Source organism: Saccopteryx leptura, chromosome 3, assembly GCF_036850995.1.
Source record: "Saccopteryx leptura isolate mSacLep1 chromosome 3, mSacLep1_pri_phased_curated, whole genome shotgun sequence".
In the NCBI taxonomy this organism is placed as follows: domain Eukaryota; kingdom Metazoa; phylum Chordata; class Mammalia; order Chiroptera; family Emballonuridae; genus Saccopteryx; species Saccopteryx leptura.
Genome location: NC_089505.1, coordinates 62,371,143 through 62,396,668, shown reverse-complemented (window position 1 = coordinate 62,396,668; position 25,526 = coordinate 62,371,143). Strand labels below are relative to the sequence as shown.

At 42.9% G+C, this 25,526-nt stretch overlaps 2 protein-coding genes and 2 pseudogenes across 3 annotated transcripts in view; 1 reads left to right on the top strand and 3 right to left on the bottom strand.

Moving 5' to 3' along the window:
• LOC136398981 (zinc finger protein 227-like) overlaps nt 1–7,575 on the bottom strand; it is a 92,996-nt gene extending 85,421 nt beyond the window's left edge. The window contains exon 1 of the mRNA XM_066373690.1: nt 7,503–7,575. The gene's annotated coding sequence lies outside the window, so the exon portion shown is untranslated. The remainder of the gene's footprint in view (nt 1–7,502) is intronic.
• LOC136398986 (zinc finger protein 234-like) overlaps nt 1–25,526 on the bottom strand; it is a 114,526-nt gene that overhangs the window by 12,175 nt on the left and 76,825 nt on the right. The window contains exons 1-2 of one of the 2 annotated variants that reach the window (XM_066373700.1): nt 7,503–7,575; nt 1,896–2,022 (exon numbers count right to left, since the gene is read on the bottom strand). In XM_066373700.1, the coding sequence (XP_066229797.1) occupies nt 1,896–1,929 (34 nt within the window). In that variant the 5' untranslated portion in view covers nt 1,930–2,022; nt 7,503–7,575. Of the gene's footprint in view, nt 1–1,895; nt 2,023–7,502; nt 7,576–25,526 lie in introns of those variants that run through there. The other variant, XM_066373699.1, reaches the window with a different exon arrangement.
• LOC136398995 (WW domain-containing oxidoreductase pseudogene) lies at nt 12,344–13,607 on the top strand (annotated as a pseudogene).
• On the bottom strand, nt 15,304–17,926 carry LOC136397094 (60 kDa heat shock protein, mitochondrial pseudogene; annotated as a pseudogene).

The window sequence follows — 25,526 nt, the reverse complement described above, 5'->3', positions numbered from 1 at the left end:
GTCCAGGAGCCACTGGAACAGGTTCAAGAGAATCAAGAAGCCATAAGGATGCTAAAAGGAATGTCAGTCTGACTTTATTTCCTAAGGCTCAGAAACCACAGGAAGCAGGGCAACCAGTACGAAGGCAGCTGAAATAATTCAAGAGTTTTGGTGATCTGGACCAGATGACAGCAAAAGGGGTGGAGAAGAAGTATGATACATGGGAGACGATCTAACTAGAACTCCCATCTGCTCAGTGCTTTCTTCATCCCCCTTCTCTTTGGGTTGCTGTCATCATCCAAAGCCTTTTTTCCTTTTCTTAGTGGACTGTGTCATGTTTGAAAGCGTGACACCCTGGGAACATGACAAGTCATGTACTTCAAATGAACACACTAGAGGTACAATTTATTGGAAATTTAGATTCCTATTGCATACTGATCAATTAATCAAAATGAGTTTTTTGACTGTTTTAAAAACATGACCTAGGCCTGGCTGGATAGCTCAGTTGGTTAGAGCATCATCCTGAAGCACAGAGGTTGCTGGTTCAATCCCCGGTCAGGGCACATATAGAAACAGATCAACGTTGTCTCTCTCCCTTCCTCTCTCTAAAAAAAAAAAAAAAAAAAAATCAATAAAAAAATTTTTAAAAATGACGTATTTAAAGAAATACCAATATCTCAAGACCCAGAGAGATATGTATAAAACCCCATGGTCCACACATTACTCACACAACTGGCAAGTGTTTTTGCTATAATGTATTCCATTGTTCCTAACAAACTGATATTTCCCCCTTACTTTACTGCATTAGAAAGTGCTCAGGCCCTGGCCGGTTGGCTCAGTGGTAGAGCGTCGGCCTGGCGTGCAAAGGGTCCTGGGTTCGATTCCCGGCCACGGCACACAGGAGAAGCGTCCATCTGCTTTTCCACCCCTCCCCCTCTCCTTCCTCTCTGTCTCTCTCTTCCCCTCCCGCAGCGAGGCTCCATTGGAGCAAAAAGGGCCCGGGCACTGGGGATGGCTCCTTGGCCTCTGCCCCAGGCGCTGGAGTGGCTCTGGTTGCAACAGAGCAATGCCCCGGAGGGGCAGAGCATCGCCCCCTGGTGGGCAGAGCATCGCCCCCTGGTGGGCGTGCCAGGTGGATCCCGGTAGGGCGCATGCGGGAGTCTGTTTGACTGTCTCTCCCCATTTCCAGCTTCAGAAAAATACAAAAAAAAAAAAAAAAAGAAAGTGCTCAATGTCAACCAAATAAATACAATTTTTAAAAAATAAGGTGGTGAATACACAGTGCAATGTACAGATGAAGTATTATAGAATTGTACACCTGAAACCTATATAATTTTATTGACCAATGTTACCCCAATAAATTCAATTTTTTTTTTTTTTTTTTTTTTGAAGCTGGAAACAGGGAGAGACAGTCAGACAGACTCCCGCATGCGCCCGACCGGGATCCACCCGGCACGCCCACCAGGGGCGACGCTCTGCCCACCAGGGGGCGATGCTCTGCCCCTCCGGGCGTCGCTCTGCAGCGACCAGAGCCACTCTAGCGCCTGGGGCAGAGGCCAAGGAGCCATCCCCAGCGCCCGGGCCATCTTTGCTCCAATGGAGCCTTGGCTGCGGGAGGGGAAGAGAGAGACAGAGAGGAAGGGGGGGGTGTGGAGAAGCAAATGGGCGCTTCTCCTATGTGCCCTGGCCAGGAATCGAACCCGGGTCCCCCGCACGCCAGGCCGACGCTCTACCGCTGAGCCAACCAGCCAGGGCCAATAAATTCAATTTTTAAAATATCAAAATAAGAAGTCTGATACAAAAGTCAGGTCCATGAATGCAGGCAACCATTTTAAGACCCACAAAGCCTTGAACGCCTGAGGACACAAGCCAATGCTGTGGGCTGACATTCAGTTAGAGACGGCGCCCGTGCTCACCCACGGAGACCAGGTTCCTGAAGTTCTCCAGCATCACGTCTCGGTACAGCGTCCTCTGGGACGGGGCCAGCAGCCCCAGTTCCTCCTCCGAGAAGACCACGGCCACATCCTTGAAGGTCACCGCCTCCTGCAATAGCCAACACAGGCAACCTCAATCTTACAATCAATGGCCACTTCCAAGTGGACAGCACTGAGAGTGCAGAGGATGGGTGGGAAATGGTTTCAGATTCTGAGTGACTTAAGTCCACATGTAGACCTCTCGGCCTTTCTCCTCCTCCAGTGCCACATCGATTCTCCTCAGCCTCAGCAGAAGTGTGGCAGTGACAACTGTCCTCATATTTTTATTTTGTGCACTTATTGAGTCTACTTACAAGTAACCTCCAAGAACCCGAAATATGCACCCCGCACTACACATGGTCAACTTTTCGGTGAATACTGCCACTTAGCCCCAGAGTGTTCAGTAATTTCATCAAAATACATTTGGTAATGCCTGCCTTCGTCCTCTCTCACACATGACTTCTGACGCTATCACTTTTCTTATGTGGGTCGTCCTGTGTAACCTCAAGGCACACACATCTCTTTTTTTATTAAAAAAATTTTTTTTTTGTTGATTTTACAGAGGGAGGACAAGATGTATCGACTCATAGTTGCTTCACTTCAGTTTCTCATTGCTTATTTGTTGTATGTGCCTTGACTGGGCAAGCCCCAGATTTCAAACTAGCGACCTCAGCATCCCAGGTCGACACTCTATCCACTGCACCACCACAGGCCAGGCACATCTCTTATTTGAAGCATTTAGTGTTGTGCATCAGAGCCACCATGCCTCAGTGCAGATCCCACAGGTCTCTACCTCACGAACTGTGTGACCTTGGACAAGTTTGCCTACAGGCCTGAGTTGCCTCTCTGATGATGGTCCTTACCAAGACTGGGCTCTTTAAAAGATTAAACAAGGAAATATCTACAGCATGTGGGGTAGTGCAGACTAAGTGCCTAATAAACATTTGCTATTATTCTTATTTCTTCTCTTCATTATCAATACGTACGTATTTTACCTCATTTCATGGCTGCACATTATTCTAAGAAACTGAAGAAGTATATTTACCTGTCCTAAATAATGAATATTTAATTTTACATATTTTTTGTATTATAACCCATCCTAAAAATCTACATTTTATGTAGATTTTACTTTTCTGATTATTTAAATAACTGTAAGTGAAAAGTAAAATGTGAAAAATAGGCATGTATAAGCCCTGGCCTGGTGGACCAGTGGCTAGAGTGCTGTCCTGGCATGCCAAGGTGGTGGGTTCAACCCAGCAGTCAGGGCACGTGTGAGAAGCAACCAGTGAGAGCACAACTAAATGGCACAACTAAGTGGAACGACGAGTTGGTGCTCTTACCTCTCTCCTTTCCTTCCTCTCTCTCCCCTCCCCCTTCTTTCTCAAATTAATGGAAAAATAAAAAATAAAAAAAGCAAGCATGTTTAAAATTATGATCATACAATGGCAGATTTTTCTCCCTATTTTTTTCCTATTTCCTGAATATTTCAAGAGAATACAAGTACCCTAATTCTCTATTCTCAATACCAGTTTTTCTTTTTTTCTGCGAGAGACAAACAGAATTAGACAGGAAGGGAGAGATGAGAAGCATCAACTCCTAGTTGTGGCACCTTAGTTGTTCATTGATCGCTTCTCCTATGTGCCTTGACTGAGGGGCTCCAGCTGAGCCAGAGACCTATTGCTCAAGACAGCGACCTTGGGCTTCAAGCCAGTGACTTTGGACAAGGTCCAAGGGCTTAAGCCAATGACCATGGGGTCATGTCTATGGTCCCATGCTCAAGCCAGCAATCTCAAGGTTTTTGTTTTGTTTTTTTTTAGAGAGGGATAGACAGGGACAGACAGACAGGAATGGAGAGATGAGAAGCATCAATCATTAGTTTTTCGTTGCGCGTTGCGACACCTTAGTTGTTCATTGATTGCTTTCTCATATGTGCCTTGACTGTGGGCCTTCAGCAGACCGAGTAATCCCTTGCTTGAGCCAGTGACCTTGGGTCCAAGCTAGCGAGCTTTGCTCGAACCAGATGAACCCATGCTCAAGCTGGCGACCTCGGGGTCTCGAACCTGGGTCCTCTGCATCCCAGTCTGACGTTCTATCCACTGCACCACCGCCTGGTCAGGCCAACCTCGGGGTCTCGAACTTAGGTCCTCAGTGTCCCAGGCCGATGTCCTATCCACTGTGCCACCACCTGGTCAGGCTATACCAGTGTTTTTCAACCACTGGTCTATGAAAGTTAACTACCCTGATGTTGTATGAAATTATAGACTCTATATTCTATCATCTTCATACAACATTGAGTGGTTAAGTCTTTTTAATGTTCATTTTATTGATTTTAGAGAGAGGAAGGGAGAAAGAGAGAGAGGAACATTGATCCTGTATGTGCCCTGACTGAGGACGGAAGCGGCACCCTCTATTCTTCATGACAATACTCTAACCAACTCGGCTATCCGGCCAGGGCTGGGTGGTTACCTCTTCTGCAGACTGGCAACTGGTCCACAGACTGGTGGTTGAAAACCACTGCTCTATACAATGGCCAAGACCAAGTTATAAATTTTTTCATGGTTTTGGTAATCTAATTTGGGAAAACAATTCCTTTTAGTATTTACACTTACTTGATTATAAATGTATATCTTCACCTTTTCAAATGTTTATTAATCATCTCTCCTTCTCCTTTTGAACAAGCCTGTTCGTGTCCTCTGTTCACCTTCCATTGGATTTTTTCTTTAATCCTATGCGTTAGATTTCTATTTTGGATTTTGGAATTCGTGTGGTAAATGTTTTTACTCCCGGTTATTATTTTTATGGTAATTTTATTTTTCGGGTAACATCGCATAAAGTGTCCTTGACCACGGAGGAATTTCATGGTTTTATACGACTGTGGTAGCTGCCATCTTTGTGTGTCAGGAGCACTGAGCATCTCCAGGCACCCGAGGAGGTGCTCAGACAGGAAGAGACACACCCCAACAAGGGGCTCAGGGAGCAGCAATGCCACCTGTGGAAATCGTCACGTAAATGGGATCTCCAGACACCAATGCTACAGAGCACAGCTCCGGAAACACACTCTTTCTTCCTTCTTGTCAATCTCTCCTGCCTAACCTTCCTGGCCCTGGATCTCCTGTGGGAATCTAAGTAGGTTCTTCACATTTCATGTGTTTACGATGAAGACGAGACTCAAATGTCCTCATTCAGCTGCTGTGAGGAATAAATGCAGGCACAGAATGCAAGTTACTGACAAATCTCCTAGTATCTCTGAACATTTTAAATTAAGGTTGCTTATTACTTTAGTCAAACTGGTTATTACATGAGAAAAAAAAAAGAGCACTAAATTAAACAAAACACAGGCCTGTCCTGGGCAAGGGGAAGATGGACTGTAGGTCTTCCTATGAAAATCTCTGATAATGCTCCACCTGTGAGAAGCAGCACCGAGAGCCTGCTGGAACAGGCTTATATCTGAATATTCTATTTAGAAAGGTCGACTTGACCCATATCAAATTTTGTACAATACAAAATATTAGCAGATTGTTTCCAGAATTGATTTTGGAAGAAGATTTTTATATAAGAGAGCTATCACTACAGCGCTGCTTAAAACAATAAAATTCCTCACAGGGACATAAAGTATACCACAGGAAATATAGTTAATAGTATTGTAATAACTACGCGTGGTGCCAGGTGGGTACTAGAAGTAATGAGGGTATCACTTTGTCAGCTACATGTCTAACCACTATGCCATATATCTGAAATTAATATGCTACTGAATGTCAACTGTGATTGAAAAATAAAAATAAATTTTAAAAGAATAGTAAAATTGGCCCTGGCCAGTTGGCTTAACGGTAGAGCGCTGGCCTGGTGTGTGGAAGTCCCGGGTTCGATTCCCGGCCAGGGCACACAGGAGAGGCGCCCATCTGCTTCTCCACCCTTCCCCTCTCCTTTCTTTCTATCTCTCTCTTCCCCTCCCGCAGCCAAGACTCCATGGGAGCAAAATTGGCCCGGGTGATGAGGATGGCTCCATGGTCATCGCCTCAGGCACTAGAATGACTCTGGCTGCAGCTGAGCAACAGCCCAGCTGGGCACAGCATTGCCCCCTGGTGGGTATGCCAGGTGGATCCCAGTTGGGTGCATGCCGGAGTCTATGTCTCTCTGCCTCCCTGCTTCTCACTTTGAAAAAAATCCAAAAAAAAAAAAAAAAAAAGAATAGTAAAATTCTGTCTGAGCAGGCGGTGGTGCAGTGGATGGAGTGTTGGACTGAAATGCAAAGGACACGGGTTCAAAACCCCAGTGTCACCGGCTTGAGCACAGGCTCACCAGCTTGAGTGTGGGATCATGGACATGAGCGCAAGGTCACTGGCTTGAGCAAGGGGTCACTCGCTCCGCTCTAGCCACCCAGTCAAGGCACATACAAGAAAGCAATCAATAAACTAAGGTGCCGCACAAAAAATTGATGCTTCTCATCTCTCTCCCTTCCTGTCTGTCTGTCCCTCTCTCTGACTCACTCTCTGTCCAAAAAAACAAAAAAACCCCAAAAAACTAAAATTCCTAAACTGTCTAAATGTCTATGAGCAGTTAAGTTGTTAAAAATGAAAAGGTACATCAATTCAATGGGAATGTGACATAACCCTAAAAAATAAACATTATAAAACATTAGAAGGAAAAAGTCACAATTTAAAACTAGACGTATATCATGAATACAAATACAGCTATGAAAGCACATGAGGGGATGAGTATTAGAAAATAAAAACACAGCCCTGGCCAGGTGTGTTAATGCCTGGGGTTCAATTCCCAGTCAGGGCACACAGGAGAAGCAACCAACTGCTTCTCTATTCCTCCCACTCCCCCTCCCCTTTCTCTCTCTCTCTCTCTCTCTCTGTCTCTCTCTCTTCCCCTTCTGCAGTCATTGCTGGATTGATTCGAGTGTGTTGGCCCTGCCCACTGAGGATGGTTCCACTGAGCTTCCACCACCAGTGCTAAAAAAACAGCTTGGTTGTGAGCATGTTCCCAGAGGGGCAGAACATCGGCCCCAGACGGGGATTGCCGGGTGGGTCCCAGTCAGGGTGCATGTGGGAGTCTGTCTCTGTCTCCACTCCACTTACTTGGAAAATAAGAAAAAAAAAAAAGAAAAAAAGAAAAACACCTGGTCAGGTGGCTCAGTTGGTTAGAATATCATCCTGATACACCAAGGTTGGGGCTTTGATCCCTGGTCAGGGCACATTTAAGAATCAACCAATGAATACATAAATAAGTGGAACAACAAATCAATGTCTTTCTCTCTCTTTCTCAAATCAATAAATAAATTTTAAAAAAAGGACAAAAGAAAAATAGCTAATTTGTCATCAAGGAAACAAAGTGGAAGAATTGTTCATTTCTAGTAATTTTTCTGCTCCATAAAATAAATAATAATAAGATAAAACAACAACAAAAATGCAAAGTAAACACAAAACCCTAGAGCACAACAGGCCCTGAGATACCCGTCGATCTCCTTGAGCTGTCCCAAGAAAATCCTGTAACAACTGGTAATGAGGTGGAATTTTAAAAGTGAAAAAGGCATGTCCTACTCACCTTGAGTTTGGTTATTTTTCCTCCTACTTGTGCAGAGTCCTGGGTGATACAATCTCACGGAGGCAGGACTGTGGAAAGAAAAGACATGACAGGGTGGCCTGGCGGCGCCTGCACAGGTGGAAAGAAAAGACATGACAGGGTGGCCTGGCGGCTGCTGACCTGCACAGACAGGCGTTGTGAGTTAGCACGTGAATGTTCACAGCAGCGTTATTCATTATAACCTAAAACTGGGAACTGAAATGTTGACCTACGTGTGAACAAACAGAAAAAATGTAGTATATCCATGCAGTGAAATATTGTTCCCTAATTAAAAAGGAATGAAGTACAGCCTGGCCTGTGGTGGTGCAGTGGATAAAGTGTTGACCTGGCAAGCTGAGGTCGCTGGTTCGAAAGCCGGGCTTGCCCAGTCAACACACACGTGAGAAGCAACTACTGCCTTTGAGTTGATGCTTCGCATTTCTCACCAAGCTTCTCTCTCTCCTCTCTCTAATCAATAAAATTTGTTGGGGCACATTTAAAATCCTACAAATAATTGTAGGCGCACTATATACAAATTTCTGAGAAATATGTTATAATAATTAAGTAAAATATTAAAGAAAAAATATAAAGTCCAAGCATGTTTTAATGGTAATTAAACAAAATAAATGACAAAATTAAATTTATTCTGACATTAAAAAATATTTTTATGTTACATTTTTTGAGTTATGCTTTTTAGAATTCATAAAAAAGAGGGGTTAAAAAATAAAAAAACGACAAAAAAGTTATCTTTTTATATAGATAGATACATTCTTAGTAAGATTTAGTAAATTTGGCAGATCCCAGCATGAATGTGTTAAGTTTTTTCATTCTTGTGTTTATGAGAAACATGAGCCTGATGTGTCCTAGCGATTCCTTCAATGTTTGGGCATATATTTGAAAGGCAAGCTCTCATTTCTTCGTCAATACATTGAAGAATTCTTCTCTTTTTACTCTTAATTGTGTTGAGTGCAGAAAACCCCCACCATACATATCATCTTAACTTTACACCAAACAAAGGACAGAAGAAACTTGCCTCCAGTCTTTCCGGGGAACATAGGGGTAGTGTAAACAATCCAGCACCACAGCTTAACAGCCTGTTGCAACATAATCAGGCAAGTGAGGTAGGGGGTTGGGCAGACTCAGTTTACAGCCAATTCCCCACACCTCTGTCCCCCAAAAATCTAAACTCCAAAAACCCTGTTGGTTTTTTGGTCCCCAACAGGCACATATTTCTCTGGAATACCATAGGGTGCACCTGGAAATCTTCTAGAGTGTATACTTTGAGAACCACTGGTCTATACTGATATATTTAAATGAATGAATAAATAAGTGGGGAGAAGGAAAAGCTTGTCTTTTTTTTTTTTTTTTACAGAGACAGAGTCAGAGAGAGGGATAGACAGGGACAGACAGACAGGAATGGAGAGATGAGAAGCATCAATCATTAGTTTTTCATTGCATGTTGCAACACCTTAGTTGTTCATTGATTGCTTTCTCATATACGCCTTGACCGCGGGCCTTCAGCAGACCGAGTAACCCCTTGCTCGAGCCAGCGACCTTGGGTCCAAGCCAGTGAGCTTTTGCTCCAACCAGATGAGCCTGCGCTCAAGTTGGAGACCTCGGGGTCTTGAACCTGGGTCTTCTGCATCCCAGTCTGATGCTCTATCCACTGCGCCAGCTCCTGGTCAGGCGGGAAAGCTTGTCTTTACAGTAGAATGCCCACTAATAAATGTATCACCCCATAAATAAACTCTATTAATTTTAGGGGAAAAAAACCCAGTAACTTTACAATGGATAAATCTGATAGACATCACTTCAATTTAGTGAACAAAGTTGAGTTCACCAACATAGGGACAAGCCAACATCCTTGGACTCCTATTACACCGTAATGACAAGGACCCCTCATCACTTCTGTGGAATCCCTGCCAGCAAGGCAAGATCTGAACCTAAACATGATTGTATCAAACAAACCCCAAAGGACTGTCTCCTAAATAATTTAACTGTGTACTCTTAGAAAGCATCAAGAACAAAAAAGATACAGGCTGTGGAATTGTTCCGTATGAAAGAACGCTAAAGAAGTATGATAAAAATTTATAAAATGTTGATAAACAAATGTGCAATTTAAGGCAATGCACAAAATTGGACTTTGAAACTGGAGGGAAAACCAACTATACTGTGAGTCTGTGTTGCCTACAGGGTTGTGGATTATATAACAGTATGTTATCTGTTTTCTAGCATCATCTAATAGGTCACTGTTTTCCAACCACCCATCTGTGGACCGATCCGCCAGAAATTCTGTGCAGTCCTTGAAAGAGTTAACCACCCTGCTGGTGTAAGAAGGTTCTAGACCCAATGCTCTTAGTAGAATTCACTTATACTCAGGATGATTTCTGCCTTAGCGGTCCCTGAAATAATTATATTTTCATCAGCCCCTAAGTCTGTAAAAAGGTTAAAAACCACTGTAATAGGTAACACTATTAACCACCACTAGTAATAACTTATTATTAAAATATATCGAAGTTCATTAGTTTATTTGGTCTTGGCAGTGTTTGGAAATTCCCATAGTTAAAACACACACCCGGAAAAGCACTAAGAAAGGTATAATACAGATTTTGTAAAATGATTATAATATACAAATATATACAAAAAAATACTAAACACTTGCTATATTTATATCCCAGATGAATGGGTAATTAAAAATGTTTTTTTCCTCTCGTATTTCTATAATTTCTGGGTGCTCCAAAATGATAGGCTTCTATAAGAATAAGAAATATTTTTTGAAACAAGTGAAACAAAATATGTAGTTGACAATGTTTTAAAATTTTCCATTGATTTGAGACAGAGGAAGTAAGAGAGACAGAGAATCATCACCTTGTTCCACTTAGTTGTTCCACTTAGTTGTGCACTCATGGCTCACTTCCATGCACCCTGACTGGATCCCCGACCTCGGCGGGCAAAGAGGGTGCTCTGTCCACTGAGCACCCAGTCAGGGCAGATAATGTTTTTAAAACCTCACAGAAAAGTCCAAGCCCATTAGCCTTGCTTTTAAGGTTGCCCACAATCAAGTCCTAACCACCTGGCCTGATTCTAGCTAGTTCCTATGACTTAAGGCGACTATATCAAAAGATAGAAAGAGAAAGAGACAGAATATATCCAAGAAACATTGAATTCAAGCCCTGGATGGACTTCCTATATTCCTATTCCAGCTCAACCTCTTATTAGGTGGGTGACAACTTACTCTTCCTGGCACACAATCTCACTTTATAGAATAGGGGGGTATAGCAGCATTTATTCATAGAGCTACGGTGTGGCATAACGTATTTATTTGTATAAAACCCTTATCAAAAATAGCAGTTAAAGATTGACTATCATCAAGACCATGCCCTATTATAACACATCCTACACTTTCTCCGATTGATGTAAACATGGTTGTAAAAGGAACATGAAAAGTCCCACTCACGCGGAGCTTTGTTGTCAGTAGCCGGGGAGTCACCCTCTTTACCTCGGTGCAGTTCTTTTTGAGGCAAGGCTGGGGAAAGAAGAATTCTATGAAATGTCATGATCGTGACACCGAACTCGAGAAAAGTTAAAGCTTCCCCTCTCTCCGCGAAATCGGGAAGCAACCCTTACCTTCCGGGGGTGGGGGGGGGTGCAGAGGAGGGCCGGGACTAAACAGTCGCGCAGGGATGACAAGGTTATCAGGGAGAAGAGGCAGGATCACTGCAGCTGGAGTTCTGACTCAAACTCAGGGACCTGACAGCTCCTCGGGAAATTAACACTAAGGAGGGATCACCATTCACCAAGTGCCAAGAATTATTTTAAGATTTATATTTGTATAGCCTTTTCAATTCCCAAAACAACAGTTCTATTAGGAAGGTCCTAATATCCCCATTTTAAAGAACAGCAACTGGAGGCACGGGGAGATGAACTCTCCAGCGCCGGGAGGGAGAAGCGCGCGAGGAAGGCACAGGGCGGCGGGCTGGGCAAGCAGGGAGCGCCGGGACCTCGCAGAGCAGGCGCTAAGCGACCCGCGCCCGTCCACACCGGGACGCTTTAGCAAAGCGCCGCAAACTCATATAGGCACCGAGACCTCGCCCTTCGATACCAGCGTCCTCCGCGGAGGCTTCCCCTAAATCGACCGCCGGGTCACTACGGGGCTAAGCATAGATACAGGAAGTTCCGCTGCGCCTGCGAAACACGGTTTCGGATGTACCACCCCACGGAAAATACTAGAGCAGCCTCACTCTGCGCGAACAGAAGCGACTGCGACCTCACGGAGCTTCTGAACTACATTTCCCATAATTCAGCGGATCCGTCTTCCTGAGCGGAAGTGCACGCGACTACGCGAGGCGAGTGGACTACTCGTCCTAGAATTCCGCAGGAAAGACGTATACGTGTAGGCTCACCCTTTAGTGTTGTGACTACAGGAATCTCCTTGACTACACTTCCCAAAACAATCTCACTTTATAGAATAAGGAAAAAGCAGTATTTATTTATAAAGCCACGGTGAGGCAGTAGCCAGGGAGTAGCCGGAGCGGAGGGAATCCCACCGACTGCCCGGGTAGTAACATGAGTTCCTTCACTGAGAATCGGTGTTAACTTTCCCTAAATTCTCCAGGAAAATATGACAAAGACACAAGACTTCCTGAAGTCGCAAGGCGTCCAAACATGACGGGACTACTGTTGGAAAGGGAACAAGTCAGGAGATACGGTCTTCCAGATATTAGCGGAGGTTGGAAGCGCGGCTCTTGTTGAAGGGATTGAGTTTCCGGGCGCGCGACCTGCGCGGGCGTCTGGGAGGGCGAGGACCCTGCGCCTCTGTCGCCATGGCAACCCTGCGCTGCTCGGGCCTATGGGACAGGCAAGGCTAGGAGCAGCTGCTGCTGGGCTGGGGACAGAGGACCGCGGCGGGCGGCCGGGTTTACTATGCCAATCACACTGAGGACTTCTGAAGACTCGATGGGAGCATCCAAAAGCTGGAGGTAAAAATAAACAAACAAAAAACCGAATAGCAGGAGACTTGCCACATGGATGGGAACAAGAAACGGAGGAAAACGAACAAGTGTATTTTGTCGATCATGTAAATAAAAGAACTATCTGTTTGCACCCAAGACTGGCATTTACTGTGGATGATAATCCTACAAAGCCAGTCCAGACGTAGATACGATGGTAGCACCACAGCCATGGAAATTCTCTAGGGCTGGATGTCACTGACAAAGTAGTTGTAGTTACCGGAGCGAATTTAGGAATAGGATTTGAAATCGCTAAGTCTTTTCCCTTCATGGTGCTCATATGTTCCTGGCCTGTAGGAATAAGACAAGAGCCAGTGAAGCAGCATTTGCCATTTTAGGAGAATGGCATAAAGCCAAGGTGCATACAGTGACCCTGGACCTTGCTCTGCTCCGTAATGTGTAGCATTTTGCTCAAGTGTTCCAGGCCAAGAATGTGCCTCTGTATGTGCTTGTGTGAGACACAGCGGCTTTTGCTCTGCCCTAGAGACTCACAAAAGATGGCCTGGAGACCACCTTCCAGGTGAATCCCCTGTGGCACTTCTACCTTGTCCAGCTTCTTCAGAGTGTCTTGTGCAACTTAGCCCCAGCTCCAGTCGCTGTGGTCTCCTTAGAGTCCCACAGATTTACAGATATTAATGACTCCTTGGGAAAACTAGACTTTAGCCACCTCTCTCCATCTAAAAATGACTTTGGGGGTTGGGGGGATGCTGGCTTAGAACCCGTCCAAACTCTGCAACATTCTCTTCTCTAGTGAGCTCCATCACAGCCTCTCCCTGCACGGGGTCAGGCCCAACACAGTACATCCAGGAAACATGATGTACTGTTTTTATCAAAACTGGTGGGTGTACACGCTGCTGTTTACCTTGGCCAGGCCTTCCACAAGTCCATGCAACAAGGTGCTGCCACCACTGTCTACTGTGTCGCTGCTCTTGAACTCGAAGGTCTGGGAGAGATGTATTTCAACAGCTGTTGCCACTGCCAGCTGGTCCCAGAAGCTCAGAGTGAAGAGACATCCCAGGCCCTGTGGGCACTCAGTGAGAGGCTGACCCAAGAAGGTCTCAGCAGCCAGTCCAGCTAAGAGGGAGCCCTGGCAGTGGTTGGCACACGCTCATGTGCATGTGTGTCACATCCAACGTGGATCCCTTCCAACTTATCCAGAAGCCTTTCCGTGCCCCTCCGACACAGATCCACCAGAGTAAAGGAAATAAGAATAACCACAGCAGTTGGGAAAATGTTAAATATCAATGGGAACTAAGGAATTTCAGAGGTAAAGGTTAATTTACTAGAATCTAATTAAAAATAGTATAAAGCAAACTTTAAGAAAAAAAATATACCTAGAATCCTTCCCTTTGAGAAAAACTAGGTTTTTTCCCTCCCATAAACATACATATAAGTATCTATCAACATACATGCTTTTAAAAATGAAGTCTCTTCCTAGGCAGGGAGCTCAGTTGATAAGAGTATTGTCCTGATATGCCAAGGATGCAGATTCAATCCTCAGTCAGGGCACATACAATAATCCACCAATAACCCTGGCCAGATATCTTGGCTAGTTAGAGCATCATCCCAAAATGCAGAGGTTGCCAGTTTGGTTCCCAGTCAGGGCACATATAGGAACAGATCAGTGTTCCTGTCTCTCTGTCCCTCTTTCCCTTCCTCTCTCTCTAAAATCAATAAAATAAATAAACTCAAAAAGAATCGACTAATGAATGCATAAATAAGTAAAACAACAAATCAATGTTTCCCTCTGTCTAAAATCAATGTTAAAAAAAAATGAAGTCACGTGTTCTGTATCCATTTCTGTAAACTCAATATAAGCTGGACATTTTCTACTGTCAGTCACTGAAAATCTACTTCCAAAGACCGAAAAACTAACTCCTTCCAAAGATTGCAGTATGTTGCACTGAATGGATTGAGAACCCAAAACAAAACAACCCCTAGCATTTGGAAGCTGGTATGGCACTCGCAGCTAAGCCATGTTATTCTCCTTTGGGACATAGAAGAATCACGGAATACCATCCTCAGATGAGATTTCTCTGAAACCATGGTAAGGTCAGACAAAACAAGGCCCTTTGATAATTTTGTTTAGACAGACAAAAACAAGTCCCCTGTGCTACTGACACAATGCCAAACACCCCTATTGGCTAAATGAGTGCTACTTTTTTATCATTTTTTTAAAAAAGATTTTATTTTTATTAATTTTACAGAAAGAGGAGGGTAGAGGGAGCAAGAAGTATCAACTCCTAGTTGCCTCACGTGAGTTGTTTGCTTTTTGAATATGCCTTGACCAGGCAAGCCCAGGGTTTCTTTTTCTTTTTTTTTTTAACTTGAAACAAAATTTTATTACACAAAGTTCTCATAATTGGATATTTCTCTACTTTGTACACAATTATTCTTACTTTCCACAGAAAGACTGCTTCTTAACTTTTCATCGTGTGATGGCAAGCACTAAAATCCTGATTTTAACAGAATAGTAGTAAAAAATGCCTCAGTGATTTAAGTTGAAAGCAGTACATTGGTACATGGCTCTTGCATTTAGTTATCAGGAATGTACAAATGTATTTTTATTCAAAAGTACAAAGTAAATTATCAGTAGGCATGGACAATGACAGCTGTAAACCATTGTATGTTGTCAACAGAAACCAGTCACTGATGGATGGTTATAGTGATTTTCTTACATCAGCCAGCCTTTTCTTCAGTCATTTCCTTCACTGACTTCTCTGAAGTTGTAGGCGAGGAGCACTGCCTCGAGCTTCCTCTCACAGTTCTCATTACTAATGATAAAGCACTATTCTGGAGCTAGGACATGCCGCCTCCCGTCCCCCCATCCCGCCCATTGCAGGCTCTTTCTCCTCCTTAGGGATTCTGTGACTACACATTCTGCTGTTGTTAACAGCGAGGCCACTCCAGCAGTATCCAATAAAGCAGTTCTTACAACCTTAGTTGGACCAGTGATTCCTTTTTCCACTATATTCACACAACCTCCAAGCATAGCATCATAGCCAACTTCTGGTGAAGTCTGCATAATTTTCTCAACTATCAATGATCATCCCTCAACACCTACATTCTTAGCAATAGGCATTGCAGGAATTTTGAGTGCTTTTTAAATAATTTCTATACCAATTTTTTGATCTTCATTAGTTGGAGTTAGGGAATCCAAGGCTGGAACGCACCGAAGCAGGACACAAGCCTCTCCCAGAACAATGCCTTCCTCAACAGCAGCTCTTGTAGCATTGAGGGCATCTGTTACTCTCTGTCTTTTCATTGACTTCAACATTGCTTGTCCCACCAACCTTCAGCACAGCTACTCCATCTGAGAGTTTTGCCAGATGCTCAGTTTTTTCTTTTCATATTCACTAGTTGTGATATCTAACTTCTCCATGATTTCTTCTTCTTCTTCTTTTTTTTTTTTTTTTTTTTGTATTTTTCTGAAGTTGGAAATGGGGAGGCAGTCAGACAGACTCCCGCATGCGCCCGACCGGGATCCACTTGGCATGCCCACCAGGGGGTGATGCTCTGCCATTTGGGGCGTTGCTCTGTTGCAACCAGAGCCACCCTAGCACCTGAGGAAGAGGCCATAGAGCCATCCATCTCCAGCGCTCTGGCCAACTTTGCTCCAATGGAGCCCTGGCTGTGGGAGGGGAAGAGAGAGACAGAGAGGAAGGAGAGGGGGAGGGGTGGAGAAGCAGATGGGCGCTTCTCCTGTGTGCCCTGGCCGGGAATTGAACCCGGGACTCCTGCACACCAGGCCGACGCTCTACCACTGAGCCACTGGCCAGAGCTCTCCATGATTTCTTGAATACATTTTTCAGTTTGAGCCTTGTCACCTTTTCCTTTCCGGAGCATGGCATCATCTGCCACAACCCAGCACGGCTAATAATTCCAGGTTCTTAGTGGGAACTGCGCAGAATTAAGAAAACAGGCTTAAAGAAATAAAGGATAGGGTCAGGAAGGCTCTGGAATTGCTGATGGCAAGAACAGAATGCGTTCTACAACTGCTTCTTGCTTTATTTATAGGGTAAAGTGGGCCATTAGCAAATCAATAAGATCTCTGATCACATTTCCAAGGCAATCCAAGAATTTTACCCAGTGCAGGAAACCCCCACCATACATAACATCTTAACTTCACTAAACAAAGGGTAAAAGAAACTTGCCTCCAGTCTTTCCGGGAGACATGGGTGTAGGATGAGTATAAACAATCCAGCACCACAGCTTAACAGCCTTTAGCAACTTCACAGAACAAGTGAGGTGGGGGTTTGGGCAGACTATCAGCTCACTGCCAGTTCCCCACACCTCTGTCCCCCCAAAATCTAAACTGCAAAAACCCTGTTGGCTTTTTGGTCCCCAACAATCATCTTTGGTCACAATGACCTCTCCAACTTTTCTTAAGTCATAAGGCTGAACATCTTCAAGATTTAGAGTCAATCTTTCTTCTCCAAACAATGTACCACCAGAAGCAACAGCCATGTCTTTAAGCTAATTCTTTCTATTGCCACCAAAACCTGGAGCTTTGACTGCTACAACTAGAAGACCAACTTTTAGCCTATTCAAAACAAGTGTACTTAGAGCTTCTCCATCAACATCTTCAGCAATTATGACCAACGGCTTACGGTGTGAGCATTGGCAGTTTCAAGAGCAGGTTCAATGGACTGAACACTAGAAATTTTCTTTTTACTCAATAGAACATAGGAATCTTGGAATTCACATTTTTGACCTTTTGCAGTATTAATAAAGTATGGAGAAATAGAACCTCGATCAAACTTCATGCCCTCAATAATCTCTAATTCATCATTCAGTGTTTTTCCATCCTGTAATGACGTCCTTTCTTCCAATCTTTTTCATCGCATCAGAAATGATGTTGCCAATTTCTTTGTCTCCATTTGCAGAAATTGTAGCAATCTGAGCTATTTCTTCAGGGGTTGTCACAGGTTTAGACTGCTTCTTAAATTCAGAAATTACAGCATCAACAGCTAACATCACACCTCTTCTGATTTCCACTGGATTAGCACCTTTACTGATCTTTTCAAAGCCCTCCTTAGCTGTAGAGCGTGCCAGTACAGTAGCAGTGGTGGTACCGTCTCCAGTATTATTGGCAACATCTTACACAAGTTTAGCGCCAATATTTTTATATTTATCTTTGAAGTCAATGGACTTTGCAATGGTCACACCATCTTTTGTTACTTTGGGACTTCCCCAGCTCTGTTCAATAATCACTGTTTTTCCCTTTGGCCCCATAGTAATGGCCACAGCATCAGCTAAAAGGTCTACACCTGGAAGCATTAAGGCTCAGGCATCTACACCAAATTTTACATCTGTGCCATAAGCCTGAGTGAGGTGAGGAGCCAGTGCCCTGGACACTGGCCTAATCTGGAGAAGGATTCTGTGTAATCGAAGCATTTCTGTGGGGCACTGGCTGGGCATGCGAGTGGCGAGGATGGCTGACGGCAGCGAGTGAGGACCAAGCCCAGGGTTTCAAACCAGTGACATCAACGTTCCAGGTCAATGCTCTATCCACTGCACCACCACCTTTTAGAGCTTCATTCTTGCTTTTATCTGCCTTCCTAAAAGTTAAATTTATTGCAATACTCAATGTTAGAGTTTTGCAATTGTTCCTTCTTTCTGACAGCATCTAATCTGGAGTGAACCCTGCTTTCTCAGACCTTCTCCCAAACCAGACATCAAGGATCCAGTCATTGGAAAAAAGCTTAATTATTTCCCCTCTCAGTACACAGTCACATTGGTTCACAGCCATATGTCCCTTTGGGAAACAGCATGCATTTTTGTAGTATGGAAAGTTCCACCCTTAAGACAACCCGGCCTTCCCTTCATCCAAGGGAATTTGGGTTTGTAAACTGGCTATGTCTTAGAACTGATTTTGGGGCTGGAACTCTGCTTTTGGTGATTCAAGTTAGGCTTTTGTGAATTTGACCTAGAATTTTACCACCTATAAAGATAAAAAAAAATTCAGTAGACTTTCCATCTCTTTATTTACTAGGGGTTCCAAGGTCAACAGGAAAGGTCAAAAAGCCAATGCATAATGACTTCAAGCTTTCAGGTCATTGTGGTTGAGCTGGAATTTAAGGCCATGAACCCATCTTTCTCATTCCCACTTTCTCCAACATAGCTATAAGCAACCTGAAAGTCCCATTATATCCTTTAGTTTGACTGATATGTTCTAAAGTAACATCTCATGGTAACCTAGAACCTGGCTGGCCTTCAATGGTTACTTCACCTGGAGTATCAAATGTGGCATTTTGGATATTTTTGTCATACTAATGATGACCAATGCTCTATTTTCCATGGGAAACAAGTCATTAGTGCCTTTAAATCTAGTGAGATTAGAGAACCAATTCCAGAAAACAACTCAATTCAGAAAACTCATCCTTAACATTCTGTTCCTCTAGAACTACACTCGGAAAAAGAAAATATTTTTTTGGTAAGGATTCAACCAAAGAAACGGAATCATCAGGGGAGAGGACATGAGATTTATCACAAGACCCTGGCTTACAAGACTGTGGGGCTAGCTTGGCAGGTTGACATTCCTAGGCAGGCCATCGGGAAGGGTGGGCGGGTGGAGTGATGTTGTCTTCCAGGGAAGTTTCAGCTCTGCCCTTATGGACTTTGAACTGATTCAGTCAGCCAACCCAGATTACCTAATACTCCTTTCTCAATCAGTTGATTATGTACTTCAATCACGTCTATAAAATACCTTCACAACACCCAGGTTTGTGTATAATTGAGCAACTGGGAACTATAGTCTATGTAAATTGCCACACAAAATAGACTATCCCACCCATCTTCATCAGTAAGAAAGTAGTTAAGGAAATACTGTGCAGGCATTAGAAATGAGGTTGTGGGTCAGTTTATTGCAATGACCCTCAACAACTGTTTCAATGAGTGAAATATTATGATTAGAAAGTAGCATGAATCATGTTCCTTGTTTTGTAAAATTCTATACAATTGTTACTTATATGTATATAAGTAAATGCTCACCAAAATATTAATAGCGGGAGTCCCTACTGTCCATCCTCTTCTTTGAACTTCCCTGTACTAATGTGATTGTTTTCAATGAAAAACAATTTTAAATCTTCTCAAGAACTAAATATTTGTATTAAGACATGGCAGGCATATGTAACAAAAATGTTTCAAGTCTGTAGATGGGTAAGACAGAAGTTCTGAGACTGATTACTTTAAAATTAGTCACAGTGTGATAAAGAAACAGGAGATATTGTTTTGGACTCAAATCTTTAAATGAATATGCTATCAATATGGGTAAACCCTAATAACCTGGGAAGCCTCCCTACATTTTCATATTTGGAGAAAGGACAATGTTCTCTAACAATCCCTATCAAGTGCAGCCATGGTCAAAGCTAAGATAGGGAAATCTACAGTGTCCACAAAGGAAAAGAAAAGTGAAGTTCCTGGTGGAAAGTGGGAATTGAAACTGAATGGCCCAACAAAGGCTCAGGAAATCAGATTTAGAATGAACTATTGAGGCTGGTTGGCAGTCTAGACCTTGTGCACTTTAGGAGACATGAACACAAACCACAAGTCCCCGGGATTAACATGGTCTTGTGACCACCATTAGAACCCTTACCTGTAGTCTTTTCAGTTTTAAAGACAAGTACTTTTGGTTTAATCTGGTAAGATTTGTTAGGAATAATTGCCTTGGAGATAACTTATTCCAGATTCAGTGACAGATGAGGGGCAGGGGAAGAAAAGACAGTGGTTTCTAGATTTCTGACAGCACGTGTGCAGGAAAGTTTGTATAGCAGGCCTGAGACTGGGACCCTTAGGAAAGCCCTCTGAGACCGTGAGCCTCAGACAGACCTGCTGGCAAGGCTGGACTTAGGCTGGTGTCAGGAAACATGGATTTGGGGAATTTCCACTATTCCAATACCTGGTAAGAGCTGTGCACTCTGCTTAAACTATACAACGTGGGGATTACACCTAACACCCACTTTCCCTACTGAAGACTGGGATTTGGTACATGCTGAGCAGATGGCTACATGACCAGTCCCCAGTAAGTACTGTTTTTTTTAATCTTTTTAAAAAATATTTTACTCATTGATATTAGAGAGAGACAAAGGAGGTGGGAGGAGCAGGAAGCATCAACCTGAAGCAGTTGCTTCTCCTATGTGCCTTGACTGGGCAAGCTGCGGTTTTCAAACTAGCAACCTCAGCAGCATTCCAGGCCAATGCTTTACCCACGGTGCCACCACAGGTCAGAGAAGTACTGGTTTCTAATGAGGTCCTATTGCAGACATTTCACACCTGTAGCCAAAATTCAGTGCTGGATGGATTGAGTCCCATGATACCATGAGGAAAGGGCTCCTGGGAACTTACACCTGATTTCCTCCAGTCATCCTCCATGTGCCTTTTCCTTTGACTGATTTTGCTTCATGTCCTTTCATTGTAATATGGCCCTAAATCCAACTATATTCTGAGTCGTCCAAGCAAACCAGAAAGTGATCTTAGGGACCCCCAAACCACTATGCAAATTGAGATACCATGGGTCTTAGCAAGTACATACATAGAATCCTGCGGATATTTAGTCCAGAAAATAATAAAAATGAATTCATCTTGTTAGTAAACTTTGCTAAGTAAAGTTCTTTAACCTAATACACTTAAAATATGACCACGGTGTCAAGAAGTACAGAATAAGTACAGAATAGCATCTACAGCTGCGTTTGTCCTTGGAGGCTCCACCGTCATGTTGTCTTCCCTAACCATGCAAACCTTTTCTTCAAAAAATCTCTTTTTAACTTCTACAACATGTGACATGTGTATCCCCACTTCATTTCTTTTTTGTTTTTTTCATGACAGAGATAGAGAAACAATGAGAGGGACAGAGACAGACAGACAGATAGACAGGAAGGGAGAGAGATGAGAATCATCAATTCTTCGTTGCAGCTCATTAGTCGTTCATTGATTGCTTTCTCATATATGCTTTGACCAGAGGGCTACAGCCGAGTGAGTGACCCCTTGCTCAAGCCAGGGACCTTGGGCTCATGCCAGCAACTTTGGGTTTCAAGCCAGCAACCTTTGGGCTCAAGCCAGTGACCATAGGGTCATGTCTATGATCCTACACTCAAACCAGTGACCCTGTACTCAAGCTGGATGAGCCTGCGCTCAAACCAGCGACCTCGGGGCTTCGAACCTGGGTCCTCTGCGTCCCAGTCTGACGCTCTATCCACTGTGCCACTGCCTGGCCAGGCCTTACTTCGTTTCTATTTCCAGTATTTGTTCACTCCCTGGCTCATGTCTAAGGAAGTGCCACACACATTAATTGCAAAGATAGGTAATCACTCTCATTAATTTATCTGTGTATTCAAACAACGAGAAAAACTTTTGCATACTGATTGAGTCTTATTTTTTTATTTTTATTTTATATATCATATGATAATGTAGTGCAATCTTATTAAGAGTCCTTAACTGAAAAATAAAATTCATATTAATCATTTTTCTAATTTTGTTGTCTATAATTTACTAGGTTGATCAAACTGATGCTCACTGGGCCCTGGCTGGTTGGCTCATCAGTAGAGCATTGGCCTGGCATGTGGAAGTCCTGGGTTTGATTCCTGGTCAAGGCACACAGGAGATGCGACCATCTGCTTCACCACCCCTTCCCCTCTGCTCTCGCTCTCTCTTTCTTCTCCTCCTGCAGCCATGTTTCGAATGGTATGAGCAAGTTGGCCCCAGGTGCTGAGGATGGCACCATGGGCCTCACCTCAGGTGCTAAAATAGCTCAGTTGCCAAACAGTGGAGCAGCAGCCCCAGATGGGCAGAGCATCACCAGTAGGGGGCTTGCCAGATAGATCACAGTCAGGGTGCATGCAGAAGTCTGTCTCTTTGTCTCCCCACCTCTGACCTAAAAAAAAAAAGAAAAATAGATGCTCACTGAAAAATAAAACATAATTAATGGAATTATAAAATGGAAATATCACCAAATATTCTTTGCCAGAGAAGATCATTATTAAGAATATCCCATTCCACAGATTATATATAAAAAAAACCCACACAGATTTATGAATTTAATTCTACTATGAAGGCCACATCTGAGTTCACAAGGCCCACGTTATGTTCTTCTGTTACTGCATGCCCTTGGCATCATTTTAATGGCCCTGTGTTCTTATGGAAATATGTAATTTAAACAAATTCCTGTTGATGAACACTTGTTATTTCCATTCTAAAAACTGTGTGGTTTTATTGATGTGGTATTCACTTTTTCATTATTTGAATCTCATAATCTTAAGTTCCTATATGATGATTTCTAAATCAAACAGTTGCACCTTACACTTCTGTTATAGCTATTATATATCTGATTTTCAAAAAATGTGTTTTTAACAGAGAACCCAGAAATAAACCCACACCTATATGGACAATTGATATTTGACAAAGGAGGTAAGAGCATACAATGGAATAAAGACAGTCTCTTTAACAAATGGTGTTGGGAATATTGGACATCTACCTGCAAAAAAATGAAACTGAAAACCAATTCACACCATTCAGAAAAATAAACTCAAAATGGATAAAAGACTTAAATGTAAGTCATGAAACCATAAGCATCTTAGAAGAAAACATAGGCAGTAAGCTCTCTGACATCTCTCGTAGCAATATTTTTGCTGATTTATCTCCATGGGCAAGTGAAATAAAGGACAGGATGAACAAATGGGCCTATATGAAACTAAAAAGATTTGCACAGCAAAAGACACTATTAACAAAATAAAAAGACAATCCACACAATGGGAGAATATATTCGCCAATATGTCTGATAAGAGGTTAATAACCAAAATTTATAAAGAACTTGTGAAACTCAACACCAGGAAGGTAAACAATCCAATAAAAAAAATGGGCAAAAGAAATGAATAGACACTTCTCCAAAGAGGACATACAGATGACCAATAGGCATATGAAAAAATGCTCAACATCACTAATCATTAGAGAAATGCAAATTAAAACCACAATGAGCTACGACCTCACACCTGTCAAAATGGCGCTCATTAACAAAACAACACAAAACAAGTGCTGGTGAGGGTGTGGAGAAAAGGGAACCCTCCTGCACTGCTGGTGGGAATGCAGACTGGTACAGCCACTGTGGTAAACAGTATGGAGATTCCTCAAAAAATTAAAAATGGAACTGCCCTTTGACCCAGCCATCCCACTTTTAGGAATATACCCCAAGAACACAATAGCACTGATTCAAAAGAAGAAATGCACCCCCATGTTCATTGCAGCATTGTTTACAATAGCAAAGATCTGGAAACAGCCGAAGTGTCCATCAGTGGATAAGTGGATTAAAAAGCGGTGGTAAATATACACAATGGGATACTATGGGGCCATGAAAAAAGAAATATGACCTTTTGCAACAACATAGATGGACATGGAAACTATCATACTAAGTGAAATAAGCCAGGCAGAGAAAGAAAAATATCATATGATCTCACTCATTTGAGGAATCCAATGAACAATGTGAACTGAGGAACAGAACAGAGGCAGAGGTGGGATCAAAGGGTCCAGAGGGAAAGTAGACAGAGGGAAAGTGCAAGAGAAGATGGGATCAGAGCAGGGAAAGAGATTAGTGAAATTATATATATTATACATAACACAGCATTATAGAGAATGGACAGCAATTCTGGCGGGAAGTGGGGAAGGGGAACACGGGGGTAGGGGGAGATATATTCAGTAGGACACTTGATTCTATGTAAACACAATAAATTAAAATCATAAATTAAAAAAAAAGGCAGATAAAAATGTGTTTTTACCAAAAAGAAAGGCATGTAAATGTCATTCTTGTACCAGTAATGAATACATTTGATGAAATTACCAAATCTCAACCAAGTTTTTCTGGTATTTATTTTATGGAGATAAGGGAATATAAGAAGTTGAGAAACTAACTGTCCTTCCAATTTGTCATAGCCCCTACCAGAGAGGTTTCACAAAAGAAATGTTACAATTAGGAAGCAATCATATCAAAGTCTTCATAGAGATACAGAAATTTAAAATTCAGTTAATTTGCCTGACCAGGTGGTGGTGGTGCAATGAATAGAGCATCAGCCTGGGACACAGAGGACCCAGGTTTGAAACCCGAGGTCACCGGCTTGAGTGCAGGGTCATTCGGCTTGAGCACGGGCTCACCAGTATGAGTGTGGGGTCACTGGCTTGAGTGTGGGATCATAGACATGACTCCACAGTCACTAGCTTGAGCCCAAAGGTCACTGGCTTGAAGCCCAAGGTCTCTGGCTTGAGCAAGGGGTCACTGGCTCAGCTGGAGTCCCCCCCCCCATCAAGGCACATATAAGAAGCAACCAATGACCAACTAAGGTGCGCAACTATGAGCTGATGTTTCTCATCTCTCTCCCTTCCTGTCTGTCTGTCTGTCTCTCTCTCTCTTGCTCAAAAATAAATGAATAAATAAATAAAATTCAGTGAATTCAAGATTAAAAAAATTTTATCACTGGTAGTAAATATGACAGTTTTCATGGGTTACTTTGAACCCTTGCCTTAACACTGTTGAAAACCTTAAACTGTGATATGTGCAGTAACCAGTTTGCAAAGTGAAAACTGTCTGCACTGTGAGAAAAACCAAAAGTGAGATGAATTTATCCTTTATATACCAATGGAACACCGGACAGAAACCCAAACAATAAGAACCCAAAGTCAGAACAGAGCCAGAGGGTAGGCCAGGAGCCAGTTGCAAAGATACTACCAAAATAATGCTGTGGGTGCACACCCAGTATATTTTTGCATTTCAATTCATATTTGTTTCTCTGAATGATTTTAATTCTTTATTTTTGCAGGTTTCTGCTTTCAGATAAAATTTTAAAATATTACATATTTCTCTCTTTGATTGATTTTTACATACAAATACTGAGTACTGTACAGACACAACATGCTAGTCAAAGTTAAGGTTGTGTTGGCTCAGCAGCAGACAAGCTTCCTGTGCTCGCGCTCTTACCGCACCGCTTGTGTGGTCTCAGAATCACTGGGATGTGTT